Source organism: Hypanus sabinus, chromosome 17 (genome assembly GCF_030144855.1).
Source record: "Hypanus sabinus isolate sHypSab1 chromosome 17, sHypSab1.hap1, whole genome shotgun sequence".
Taxonomy (NCBI): domain Eukaryota; kingdom Metazoa; phylum Chordata; class Chondrichthyes; order Myliobatiformes; family Dasyatidae; genus Hypanus; species Hypanus sabinus.
The window spans coordinates 69,511,763-69,524,327 of NC_082722.1; the positions used below are offsets into that span (position 1 = coordinate 69,511,763).

General features: G+C 40.0%; 1 protein-coding gene across 2 annotated transcripts in view; it reads right to left on the minus strand.

Moving 5' to 3' along the window:
• Positions 1 to 1,337: 1,337 nt before the first annotated feature.
• si:dkey-234i14.6 (uncharacterized) overlaps positions 1,338 to 12,565 on the minus strand; it is a 123,678-nt gene continuing 112,450 nt past the window's right edge. For both annotated transcript variants that reach the window (XM_059993268.1, XM_059993267.1), the window contains 2 exons: positions 8,899 to 9,112; positions 1,338 to 4,837 (listed from right to left, as the gene is read on the minus strand). In XM_059993268.1, the coding sequence (XP_059849251.1) occupies positions 4,659 to 4,837; positions 8,899 to 9,112 (393 nt within the window). In that variant the 3' untranslated portion in view covers positions 1,338 to 4,658. The remainder of the gene's footprint in view (positions 4,838 to 8,898; positions 9,113 to 12,565) is intronic.

Below are 12,565 nucleotides of genomic sequence, written 5' to 3' on the forward strand. Positions count from 1 at the left end.
TTTTCCAATACTAGTCTTTCCATCAGTGCTTTGAAAAAAAAAAAATCCCATATCTATTTACACTTACTACTGTTATGAACCAAGATGCAATGTTGAATTCAAGGCTGCATACCAAATCATTTGCTATGGAGCTAATTACCTTATCGAACTTATCTTATGGAAAAGACCTTGTAGTGAAAGGTGAAGTGTTTAAGAAGAATACGAGGGAAAACTTCTTCACTCAGATGGTTGTATTTCAACTTGGATTTCAACATTCAGAAGGTTGTAAGATTATAAGACATAGGAGCAGAATTAGCCCATCAGGCCCATCAAGTCTGCTCCATTTAATCATGGCTGACCCTTTTACCTATCTCCTCAACCTCAGTTCCTTCCCGGACTTCTCCCCGTAACCTTTGATGCCATGTCCAGTCAAGAACTTACCAATCTTTGCCTTATATACACCCAACGACCTGGCCTCCACAGCTGCATGTAGCAACAAATTCCTCTTTCACCACCCTTTGGCTAAAGAAATTTCTCCATATCTCTGTTTTGAAAGGGCGTCCTTCTATCCTGAGTCTGTACCCTCTTGTCCTAGACTCTCCCATCATGTGAAACATCCTTACCACATCTACCCTGCCTAGGCCTTTCAACATTTGAAAGATTCAATGAGATCCTCCCGCATCTTTCTTAATTCCAGCAAGTACAGACCCAGAGCCATCAAACGTTCCTCGTATGATAACCCTTTCACTCCTGGAATCATCCTTGTGAACCTCCTCAAGAGAAGTTTGTATAGGTACATGAATGGGAGAAGTATGGAGGGCTATGGACTGGGTGCAGGTTGATTTGCCTAGGTATTTTAATTGGTTCAGCATGAAATAGATGGGCTGAAAGGCCTGTTGCTGTACTTTGGTTTTCTATGACTCTATGGCTCCTTGACAAATTTATGATCACTGCATCGTTTAGAGACTATTGCTATTTGCACAGATTTGTGCAATAACATTTAATACTTTGTACTTGACCACCAGCACTTGATGCACATGAATTTTTAGTCCATCATGCCTGTCATCAATTGGCATCTTGTCCTTGACTCCAAATTTATTTGCATTCCCTTGGCAGCACACAAGGTCTGGAATAAACTTTCTCTGAAATGGATCATGTTGAAAGATGTAAAACAACAAGTTAATGTTGAAGTCAATTTACTGCAGACACAAGAGATTCTGCAGATGCTGGGAATCCAGAATAACACACAAAATGCTGGAGGAACTCAAGTAGCATCCACGGAAAGGAATAAATAGTCGATATATCCGGGCAATATCCTTTATCAGGACTGGAAAGGAGGGGGGAAGAAAGTATTTGAAGGTTGGGAGGGGGTGGGATAGGAGTACAAGCTGGAAGGTGATAGGTACAGGCAGGTGAAGGGATTGGGCAAATTCCTGATTACGTTCTGATGAAGGGTCTCAGCCCGAATCTCAACTGTTTACTCCCCTGCCAAACTTTTGGAGTTCTTCCAGCATTTTGTAGGTACACATCAACCTCCTACTCCTCTTAGGTCTAAATACACCACTGTACAACTGGGTGTTGGACTTCCTAACCAGCAGGCCTTATATAATCAGGATGAACGACTGCACCTCCCTCCCCATCATCCTCAGCATGAGTGTCCCCCAGGGCTGTGCGCTGAGCTCGATGCTGCATACTTTGCTCACGCATGATAGTATGGTCAAATACACCAAGTTCGCCAAAGACATGACACTGGTGGGGCTCATCACCAACAACAATGAGACAGCCTACAGAGAGGAGGTGAAAGAGTTCAAGGCCTGTTACCAGGCAATTTCTTCCTTATTGTCAACAAAACAAAATAGATGGTTATTGATTTCAGGAGAAGTCGCACCACTCACCTCCTCTTTACATCAGCAGCATAGAAGTTTCAAACTCCTGGGAGTGCACATCCCACAGTTCCTATCCTGGTCCCAGAATTCATCCTTCACAATCAAGAAAGCTTACCGACACCTCTACTTTCTGAGGGAGCTGAAGAGAACTGCACTTCTCACATCCATATTTACATCATTTTATAGATGTGCAGTAGAGAGCATCCTAACAAGCTGCGTTACTACATGGTACGGAAACTGCTCTGCGTCGGACAGGAAGGCTCTGCAACAGATAGCCAAAACTGCCCAATGCATCAGTGGCACCAGTCTACCCAGCATCAAGGACATATATACAGAAGGTGCCAGAAAAGGGCCAGTAACATCATGAAGGATCTCACACACTGAGCTCATGGACTGCTTGTTCCACTTCCATCAGGGTGAAGGCTATGCAGCATCGATGCCAGGACCACTAGACTCAAAAACAGGTCCTTTCCCCAAGTAGCAAGGCTGATCAACACCTCCACCCACTAACTCCACCACTACATTATTATTTCCCATTAGTCACTTAGTGTACTAACATCATTCTATGGACATACAGTCAATCTATGTCTAAAAGATATCTTAAGTATTTATATTTGTTAAGTTTATCATTATTGTGTTCTCTACTTTTTGCGTCACCAGACTCAAAAGCAGTTATTTGCCCCAACCACTAAGGCTGATCACCATCTCTTCCCACAAACATACCTATCCATGTACCCAACAACCGCTATTTTATCATTCCCTGCCAGTCACCTTATGTACACTCCTGTGCTTTATCATCACTTACTGGACATAACAGTCTATCCTTGTTTGTAAGCTAATTTATGTATTTATTTTTTTTATTATTGTGTTCTTTTACTTATTCTGGGGTTTTTTTGTGCTGCATTGGATCTGCAGTAACAATTATTTCATTCTCCTTTACACTTGCATATTAAAAATGACATTAAGCAACCTTGAATCTTGAATCGACCCCCCACCACCACCCCATTCTCCACCAGGGTTGTACACTCACGCTGTCACTCCTTTAACCCTCTTCAGATACTCAGTAAAGCACTTAACACCAGGGTCAGGTTATCCTGGGGTGATATTCATTCTTCATGATCAACAGGCTAGGTAAATGACTATCAAGGCCTTCTGAATGGTATCAAATACAAGTCTTACACTGCTGTGATTACTTGAGCTCTAAAATGTCCTCTCATGCATCAAATATTAAATGTGTATCCAGTTTAAACTCCAGTATGACTTTGCTCTTTCCTTTAAACAAGACCCCTCTACGTATCATCTGCCCTTTTAATTCTGATTTCTTTCAAACTCACCTTTTCCGCACAAATGCATGGGCCACCATCTATCCAAGCACTATATTACCCTCTCAGAGCCTGTGCTTATCTCTAGGGGAATAGAACGTGGAACTGCTGCCCCACGGTTCCAACCACCCTGATCAACTGAGACCTCTGCTACTGTACTTGTGGAGTTTACACATTCTTCCTATTACTACTGGGTTTCTCTGGATGCTGTTTGCACATGCCAAAGATCTGCTCATAGATTTTTTCATTGGATACCATAAACTGTCTCTAGAATAGATGGCTGGCAGGAGTTGATAACCACATAAAATTAGACAACTGGGCAATACGTGAGGGAATGGGATTGATAGATTTGCTGACAGCCAACATAGGTTTGGTGGGACGATTGCCCTTCAATGTCCTAAGGAAGTGTCAAGTCTCTGCAGCGTTAAGAACTGGGATGTGTCATGTGATATGATATTAGTGTTCATGAGGTGACCCTTCAAATAAAAGATTTTCTTCTTGAGTTCTACCTGCGATCCAGGAGCCGATGGAAAGTATGCTCATGAACACAAGTGATTCTGCAGCTGCTGGAGATCTTGAGCAACGCACACAAAATGCTGGAGAAATGCTAAAAAGTAGCATGCTTGCCAAAATCATGGTCATTCAAGAATGGATCAAATTTCACATTTGCTCAGCTCAGTTTTCCCCAAGAAACTTTTGATATATTATAGATGTTCATGGTACCACACAGAATTGTTGTATTACACAGCATCTCTATGCTAGAAAAACATTACCTTATAAGTGCAAGCAATTCCATTATTCATGTGGTGATCATGGGCTTTGCCCAGAGTCTACTGAGCTTTTAATGTACCCCAGTAGCAAAACCCTGCAATCAAGTGTTTGCATCGTAAAACCATATGTTCATTTATCAAGTCTTCTAGTTATTCAATAAATTTGTTTTTTAGATACACAACAGAACTTCGAAATAAGTAACTGATACTTCAAGAACTCTTCTGACCAACCTACAAGATGGACACAAGGACTTGTGGTGGCTAATGTAACATTGTTGATTGATCTAGTTAATGAGCATCATGAGAGACTTTCAATTGTTGATCTGCAGAGTTATGTTTGCATTGGACCAAGCACTGATCCTCATGTGTTGAGATATTTATTTTATTGGCAAGTGGAATTATAATGTAAACAGTGAGAAATTTCATATTCAGCATATTTAAACTACTGTGACCGATAGCCTAATGTAACAGTGAGGGCATGAATAGTTCTTCAGGCTTCCCACAGCTATTTTCTTGGCTTTGTCATGTTTCCCTAAGGTTAAGCCTCTGAATTTCACCCATACACCCCTGTCAAACCACCACTTAACTCCAAGGACCAGAGGAAAGATATTTATCTGACACTCATGGGCCCCGTGCGACGGAGTTCACAAACTGAATGACCAACGCATCTCCAAACCTCAGAAACACCGTCCCTAACAGTCTCAATGAAACATGGTCACAGTCAAGCCATTCCGGCGGAAGTCATCCGCTAGCTGCTTAGAGTGTCGGATTTTCCCAGAGAGTGCTTCAAAAACGTCATTTTGGTCAGCTGCCGTTGCTACCTTGTAAATAAATTCCTCCAAGGACTCCAAGCCATTCAGCCCAAGGTTAACTCCACAACCTGGAAGCAAGAACAAAATGACTCTAGTTAACAGAGCTCTTAACAGCATAGAGGATATCAAGGACACAAAAGATTCTATAGACACTAGAAATCTTCAGCAACATGCCCAAAATGCTGATTATTTATTTCCCTCCATAGATGCTGCCCAACCTGTTGAGCTTAAAGTCAAAGTTCAAAGTAAATTTGTTATCAAAGTACTGTATGTATATGTCATCATATACTACCAGAGATTGATTTTCTTGCAGGCATTCAAAGTAGAACAAAGAAATACAATAGAATCCACAAAACAACATATTCTGCATTCTCTTACTGCTTTTTTCTTGTATTACTTTAATATGCTGCTGCTGTGAAAACTGCGAAGATTTTCAAAGTTACAAAGTTTTCACTGTACTTCAGTATGTACGACAACAAGAAACCAATTACCAATCTTTGATGTTAACATGTGGTTGATGCCCTTGATATTCTGGGTGATAGAAGATATGAGTGTGAGTGATTATCAAGACAGATATTCCCGTTCAAATGTCCTACTTTCTGCAGTCATGTGTTGTAAAGCATTGCACAATCCTTTGCATGAATTATTTAGATAACTTTGTCACTACCATGGTGTAGTTAGCACAAGTTTGATCATGCTTTCAGTCATGTTTCTAATTACAATCAATGGGGATGACACTTCCACCTCAGAGATGAAGTGATTGGAACAGATTGAGGAGATTAGAGGTGTTGCATTCAGAAGTGGCAATGGTGAACAGTTTTAAGCTCCCGGGTGACAACACCTCAGAAAATCTATGTTTCAGTCCAACACCACCCTGGAATGTCAACTGTTTACTCTTTTCTGTAGATGCTGCCTGGCCTGCTGAGTTCCTCCAGCATTTTGTGTGTGTATTGCTTTGGATTTACAGCATCTGCAGATTTTCTCCTTTTTCAGGTAATCTGCCCACGGCCCAGCATATTGATTCAATTACAAAGAGGGCATGCCAGAGGCTATACTCCTTTAGGGGTTTAGGAGATTTTGCATATCACTAAAGATGCTAGTAAATTACTACAGACATAACATAGGGACCATTCTAACTGGTTGCATCACTATCTGCTATGGAGGGGCCACTGAAAATGATCCAAAAAAAGCAGCAGAAGATTATAAACTCAGAAATGGAGACTAGCCTCCCCAACATCGAGGGCATCTTCAAAAAGTGATGAATCAAAAAGGAGGCATCCATCATTAAGGAACCCACCACCCAGGACATGCCCTTTTCTCATTGCTAACATCAGAGAGTAGGGACAAGAGCCTGAAGACACACGCTCTAGGAACAGCTATAGAAATATAAAGTATACATTATATATAATATATATATAGTATAACTAGTACATTTATATATTGCAGTGTACTACTGCTGCAAATCAACACATTTCACCACTTGTCAGTGATATTAAACCTGATCATGATTTAATTTTGATTCTGATTCTGAGCTCAAAATGAATGATAGACAAATTCCTATCATGTACTTTAATTCAACTAAGCTCAGTACTCCATGACTAGTTAATTTCATGATCTATTCAGTGATCAGGACAATTCTAGGTTTGATATCTGTTCTAGTAGGTATCCAGGGAGTAGAGGACAATTATTATTCGTGTTCCAGAGTTAAGAAGATGGGATAGACCGAGCAGAAGTAAATCTGATCTTTCAATTCTAATTATTACCCATGTTTCATCCAAACTGAAACAGATATTATTGAGCTATTAGCCATGACAGTAAATTTGTAAATAATTAATGAAAAGACAAGCCTACAAAATCAAATTGTGATTTCTACTAACCACAATGATTCATAAACAAATTTTTTCCAAAGATTGTGGAACACTAGAAATTTCAACATCTGTCAAAATATCTTAAAGTTTAAGAGCCAGTCACCTACTTTAATAGTTTACATGAACTTCAGAATCAGAATTGGAATCAGCTTTAATATCACCGTCATATATTCTGAAATTTGTTGTTTTTGCAGTAGATTACAATACATAATAAAAACTGTGAATTACAGTAAGTATAATTATATTAAAGTTAAATTAAGTAAGTAGTGTAAAAAGTAGTGTAGTAGTGTTCGTGGTTTAATATCTATTCAGAAATCTGATGGCCGAGAGGAAAAGCTGTTCCTGGTTTGTTGAGTGTGTACCTTCAGGCTTTTGTATCTCCTTCCTGATGGTAGCAATGAGAAGAGGGCATGTGTGGGACAAGGGGATCCTTAATGGTGGGCATCACTTCTTGAAGATGTCCTGGATGTTGTAGACGCGAGTGCCCACGATGGAGCTCACTTGAGTTCACAACTTTCTGCAGCATCTTTCAATCCTGTGCAGTAACCACCCCATCCTGCCCCCCCAAACTTTCAAGAGAAATAAATGATGAAGCACCATTTCTTGGGAAATGGTGCAGTTTGTTTTATTCCAGAATGTCTTTACAATGTTACAAGACATTATTTGCATTATTCAAGGAGAAAAAGCTAATTGTAATAACTTTGTTGATTGCCTAATCTTGAATGCTCCGCACAAGTGTTTGGTGAAAGCCAAAAGCAACTTTCCATAAAAGGAAAACTCTTATATATTGACTTTACTTAGAGACGCAGCACGGAACAGGCTCTTATGACGAACGAGTCACATCACCCAGCAGTCTACCGTTTAACCCTAGCCTAGTCACAGGACAATTTACAATGACCAATTAGCCTACTAATCAGTACGTCTTTGGACTGTGGGAGGAAACTGGAGAACCTGGAGTAAACCGATGTGCTGATGGAAAGAACGTCCGAACTTCTTACAGATGCTGGATTTGAACTCCAAACTCTGATGCCCAGAGCTGTAATAGCATCACGCTAGCCACTACCCTACCATGGTGTCCCAAATCTTTATGCTTAAGGACGGGAAGAGCGGATTAATTAATTAGCTCTTTCAAGCAGATGGCACAGGGACAATGGGTTGAGTGGCCTTACACAGACAGAACTGGATGTTGATGAAACTGCTCTTCGTCACATTTTGATTAATTGAACCCTTATGGCTAACAGAAGGAAGATGTTATTTTCTCTTATACAGTGAAAAGCTTGTCTTGCATATGGTTCACACAAATCAAATAATTTAAATTAACACACACAAAATGCTGGAGGAACTCAGAAGGTCAGGTCAGGCAGCATCCATAGAAATTAAAGAAAGGGGGTAGATACCAGAATTAAAAGTGTGCGGGGGGTGAGGAAGGAGGATAGCTAGAAGGTGATAGGTGAAGCCAGGAGGGTAGGAAAGGTAAACGGCTGGAGAGGAAAGAATCTGATAGGAGCTGAAAGGGGACCAAAGGAGAAAGGAAGGAGGAGGCGACCCAGGGAAAGTGATATGCAGGTGAGAATAGGTCAGAGGCCAGAGGGGAATAGAGGGGCCAGAGGGGAATAGAAGAAGAGGGGAGGAGGAGGGAATTTTTTTTTTACTGTACAGAGAAACCAAGATTCATGTCATCTGGTTGGAGGCTATCTAGATGGAATATAAGGTGTTGCTCCTCCTCCCTGAGGGTGGCTTCATCTTGGCACAAGAGGAGACCATGGACTAGCATGTCAGAACAGGAAGGGGAATCAGAATTAAAATGTATTTACAAACGAGAGAAAATCTGCCAATGTGGGAAATCTGAGCCACACACACAAAATGTTGAAGGAACTTAGCAGGCCAGGCATCATATATAGAAAAAAGTACAGTCCATGCTTCAGACCAGAATCCTCCTTCCAAAACAGTCCTGCCGAAAGGTTTCAGCCCGAAATGTCAACTGTACTTTCCTCCATAGAAGCTACCTGGCCTGCTGAGTTCCTCCAGCATTTTGTGTGTGTTACTTAAGATGTTTTAATATGGTTTTTTTTAAAATCAGAATTTAAATAATTTATAAATAACTCTTTTAAATGTGAGATTCTTCACTCCTGAAGCCAAGATCCATAAACTCATATTGACCACTGCTACTGAATGGCTGTGCATTTATCAGAAGAATGACTAACAAGCCAAACTAGAACATTTATGAGAGACATTTCCCCTTCATTGTACCAGTACGTTACCTGTATCAAAGTTTAAGACTCTAGCTGCTTCACCTTCTATGGTGACAACAACATTATCTCCTTCAATGTAAGCTGCCGTGACCCTCCTATGTGACAGCATGATTTCAAATAATCTTCGGCTGCACTGTAGAAGATGAATTGTCAGGTCATTCACCCTGGGCTCAATGTCTGTTTTGTACGCATTGAAGGATTGATGAAATATATTCTTCATTATCTGCAAGGAGAAAAGGAATTGGCAGTGAAATGCATCTCAGTACTACATCCATACATCTAGCGAGGACTGGAGCAGCTGGTAGAGTTGCTGTCTCACAGCTCCTGCGACCTAATTTCGAATTTGATCTCTGCTGCTGTCAGTGACCATATCTTTCAGATGACAAATAAGGGAAAATCTGCAGATGCTGGAAATCCAAGCAACACACACAAAATATTGGAGGAACTCAGCAGGCCAGGCAGCATCTAAGGAGAAGAGTACACACAACGCTTCGGGCCAAATCCCTTCAGGCGCTCCAGTTTCCTCCCACATCCACAGGACATGTGGGTTTGTAGCTTAATTGGTCACTGTAAATTGCCTCTGGTACGTAAAGGAGCTGATGGATATATGAGAACAAAATGGTATTAGTGCAGTTGATGGTTATTATGGACTTTGAGCTGTAGGACCTACTTCTGTATGACTCTAGGAGATGCAATTTATAAGCAAGTCACAAAGTGAAGAGAATAGCAGAAGACATCCAAAAGTTCCTACGTTAGGGCTCATTACATGTCAAGAATGAGTGAGGGCAATGTCAGTTGTTAAGTTGATTGGCTAGGAATCCATGGCATAATGATTAGTAGATAAGTTCTGTTAATTAAATAAAGCTGGGAAAGTTAAAAGTGATGAGTCAGTGACCATAGAAAAACCATAAGAGGTGATCATTCAACTTACAAGCCTATTCCACCTCTCAAAACCATCGCAGTTGATCCTTTATCTCTCTCCTTGTGTCTGTGTCAAGCAATATTTCAACCTCATTAAATTTATCCAGAAACTTGGTCTCCACCACCTTGTGTGTTGGAGACACCAAAGTTTTACCATCCTCTGAAGACATCTTTCTCTTAAAGACTAAATGTCTTACCCAAGACTGAAACCCTTCATTCTAGACCTCTTAACCAGGGTAAGCATCATTCCCTGCATTTGGTCTATCTAGCCCAGTCAGAATTTTCTAACCAATGAATGTGGATTATCAAAATAATTCTGCTAGTTTCATTTAGAGAAGGAAATCTGCCTCCTTATTCTCTCTGGCTTGGATGCGAACCTTGACTTTGCATTAAGGTTGATTGTTGCTGCCACCAGGAAGAAGGTACAGGAACCTCAGGACTCAGATCCCCAGGTTCAGGAACACTTAACACACCTCTACTATCAGGCTCTTGAACCAGGAAGGATAAATTCCATCAACTTCAATTGTCCTAATACTGAACTGTTCCCACAACCTTTACACTCACTTCCAAAGACTCTTCATCTCATGTTCTCAATATTTATTGGTTATTTATTATTATTAAGTCTTCTTTTCCTTTTATATTTGTGCAGTTTTTTGTCTTTTGTACACTGGTCATCCACCCTGCTGAGTGCAGACTTTCATTGATTCTGTTATAGTTATTGGATTTACCATGTATGCACACAAGGAAATGAATTTCAAGCTTGTATATGCTGACAAATATGTACTTTGATAATTAATTTACTTTGAACTTTGGACTTTAATTTCTAACTGTTCTCAAAATATTTTCATAAGCTAATGGCTCATTACCATTCAAGGTCATCGAGGGATAAGCAATGGAAATTAGGATTTACCAGAAAAATCCTACAGTACATTTATGAGTCTCCACTGGGCTGTAAGATATGTTAAGGTTCAGTGATCTTCTTGTCATTTTAATTCTCTACCTCACTGTGTCCATGACCTCACATACTGAAGATAAAGAGGGGATTGAGGAACACTTTACCTTCCCAACAATCACAATAAAGAATGTTTGAACTCAATATATGTTGTTAGTTTGGGGGTCATTCCTAAAGTAGCAGACTCCAATCCCGATTACCCAGGCTGCTCCAACAGTCAAACTCTATTTCACTCCAATTCTTTCTAGTAACCAACTAAACTCCAGTCCTCTTCTTCCCTGACCACATCGTCCAACCCAAACTGTTTACTGGATATTTACTAATAAATTTAACAACATCAATCCCAGCAAATTGGGATCTCAGATTCAACAAATTTATTTTTAGATTTACCAAAGTCCATACATTTCTAAATTATAGCCAGGTGAATCTAAGTTGCCAATCTGGGTACTGACAATTATATATTTTAACCAGTTTTTCCAATGTTTGGAGACAAGAGTTGACAGTAACAATTCAACTTGTTTGTCATTCTAGATCAGAGTTTCTCAAACTTTTTTATACCATGATCAATAGCGTTAAGCAAGGGGTCCGTTGACCCTAGTTTGAAAATTTCTGTTCTAGACCCAACCTTTGGCCTTTATTTGGCCTCACCCTTTATTGTTTCATCTCTCCTTCTTCCAGCCAGTCATAAACTTCCTCTCATTATTTCATCCTCTCTCATCTCTGCACTTACATCTTAATTTTTTCCAGGGTGGATTATCTATTAAGATTAGAGTCTCAGAGTGTCATAGAGACATAGAACACAACAGCACAGAAATAGGCCCTTCAACCCATCTACTTCATGATGAATTGTTACTAATCCTAGTCGCATGAACCCACACCTGGACCATTGCCCTCTATACCCCTCCCATCCATGTATTCATCCAAAGTTCTCTTACATTTTGCAATCAAATCCATATCTACCATTTCCACTAGCAGCTCGTTTCACATTCACACTACCTGTTGAATGAAGAAGTTTGTCCTGAGATTACTCTTAAGTGCACTCAGTGACACCTGTACATCTGCTTAGTAATGCAAATATCTAATCAACCAATCATGTAGCAGCAACTCAATGCAAAATAACATGCACACATTGCCCAAGAGGTTCAGTCATTGTTCAGACCAAAGAGCAGAATGGGGAAGAAATGTGATCAAGTGATTGCTGGTGCCAGATGGGATGGTTTACGTACAGTGCTATGCAAATGTGTTAGACACATGTGTATCGCGCTAGGGTGTCAAAGACTTTTGCACAGTACTGTAAGCTGTCATTTCCTGCATCAGTTAATTTTGATTAGATTTGAAGCACATGATATTTGTTCTTGAAACAGCAATATCTGTGAGTCTTAACTTTTTGTTAATATTGGGAAACATTTAATAAATACTGTACTTAATAAAATATCCACTGAGTGTATTTGACTTTTCACTCTTACCCTGTGACCTCCAGTTCAAGTCTTATCCAATCTCAGTGGAAAAAAGCTTGCTTGCATATTTCCTTATAAATTTATAATTAATAATACCCATTAATAATTTTAAATTTATAATACCCATTATAAATTTGTATACCTTCGTCAAATCCCCATCCCCACTCTCCTACGCACCAGAGAATGAAGTTTTAATCTATTCACCTTTCACCATACACAAACAAGAGAAAATCTGCCAATGCTGAAATTCCAAGCAACACACACAAAATGCTGGAGGAACTCAGCAGGTCAGGCAACATCTACGGAAAAGAGTTAACGATCGACGTTTTGGGCTGAGATGTCAGTC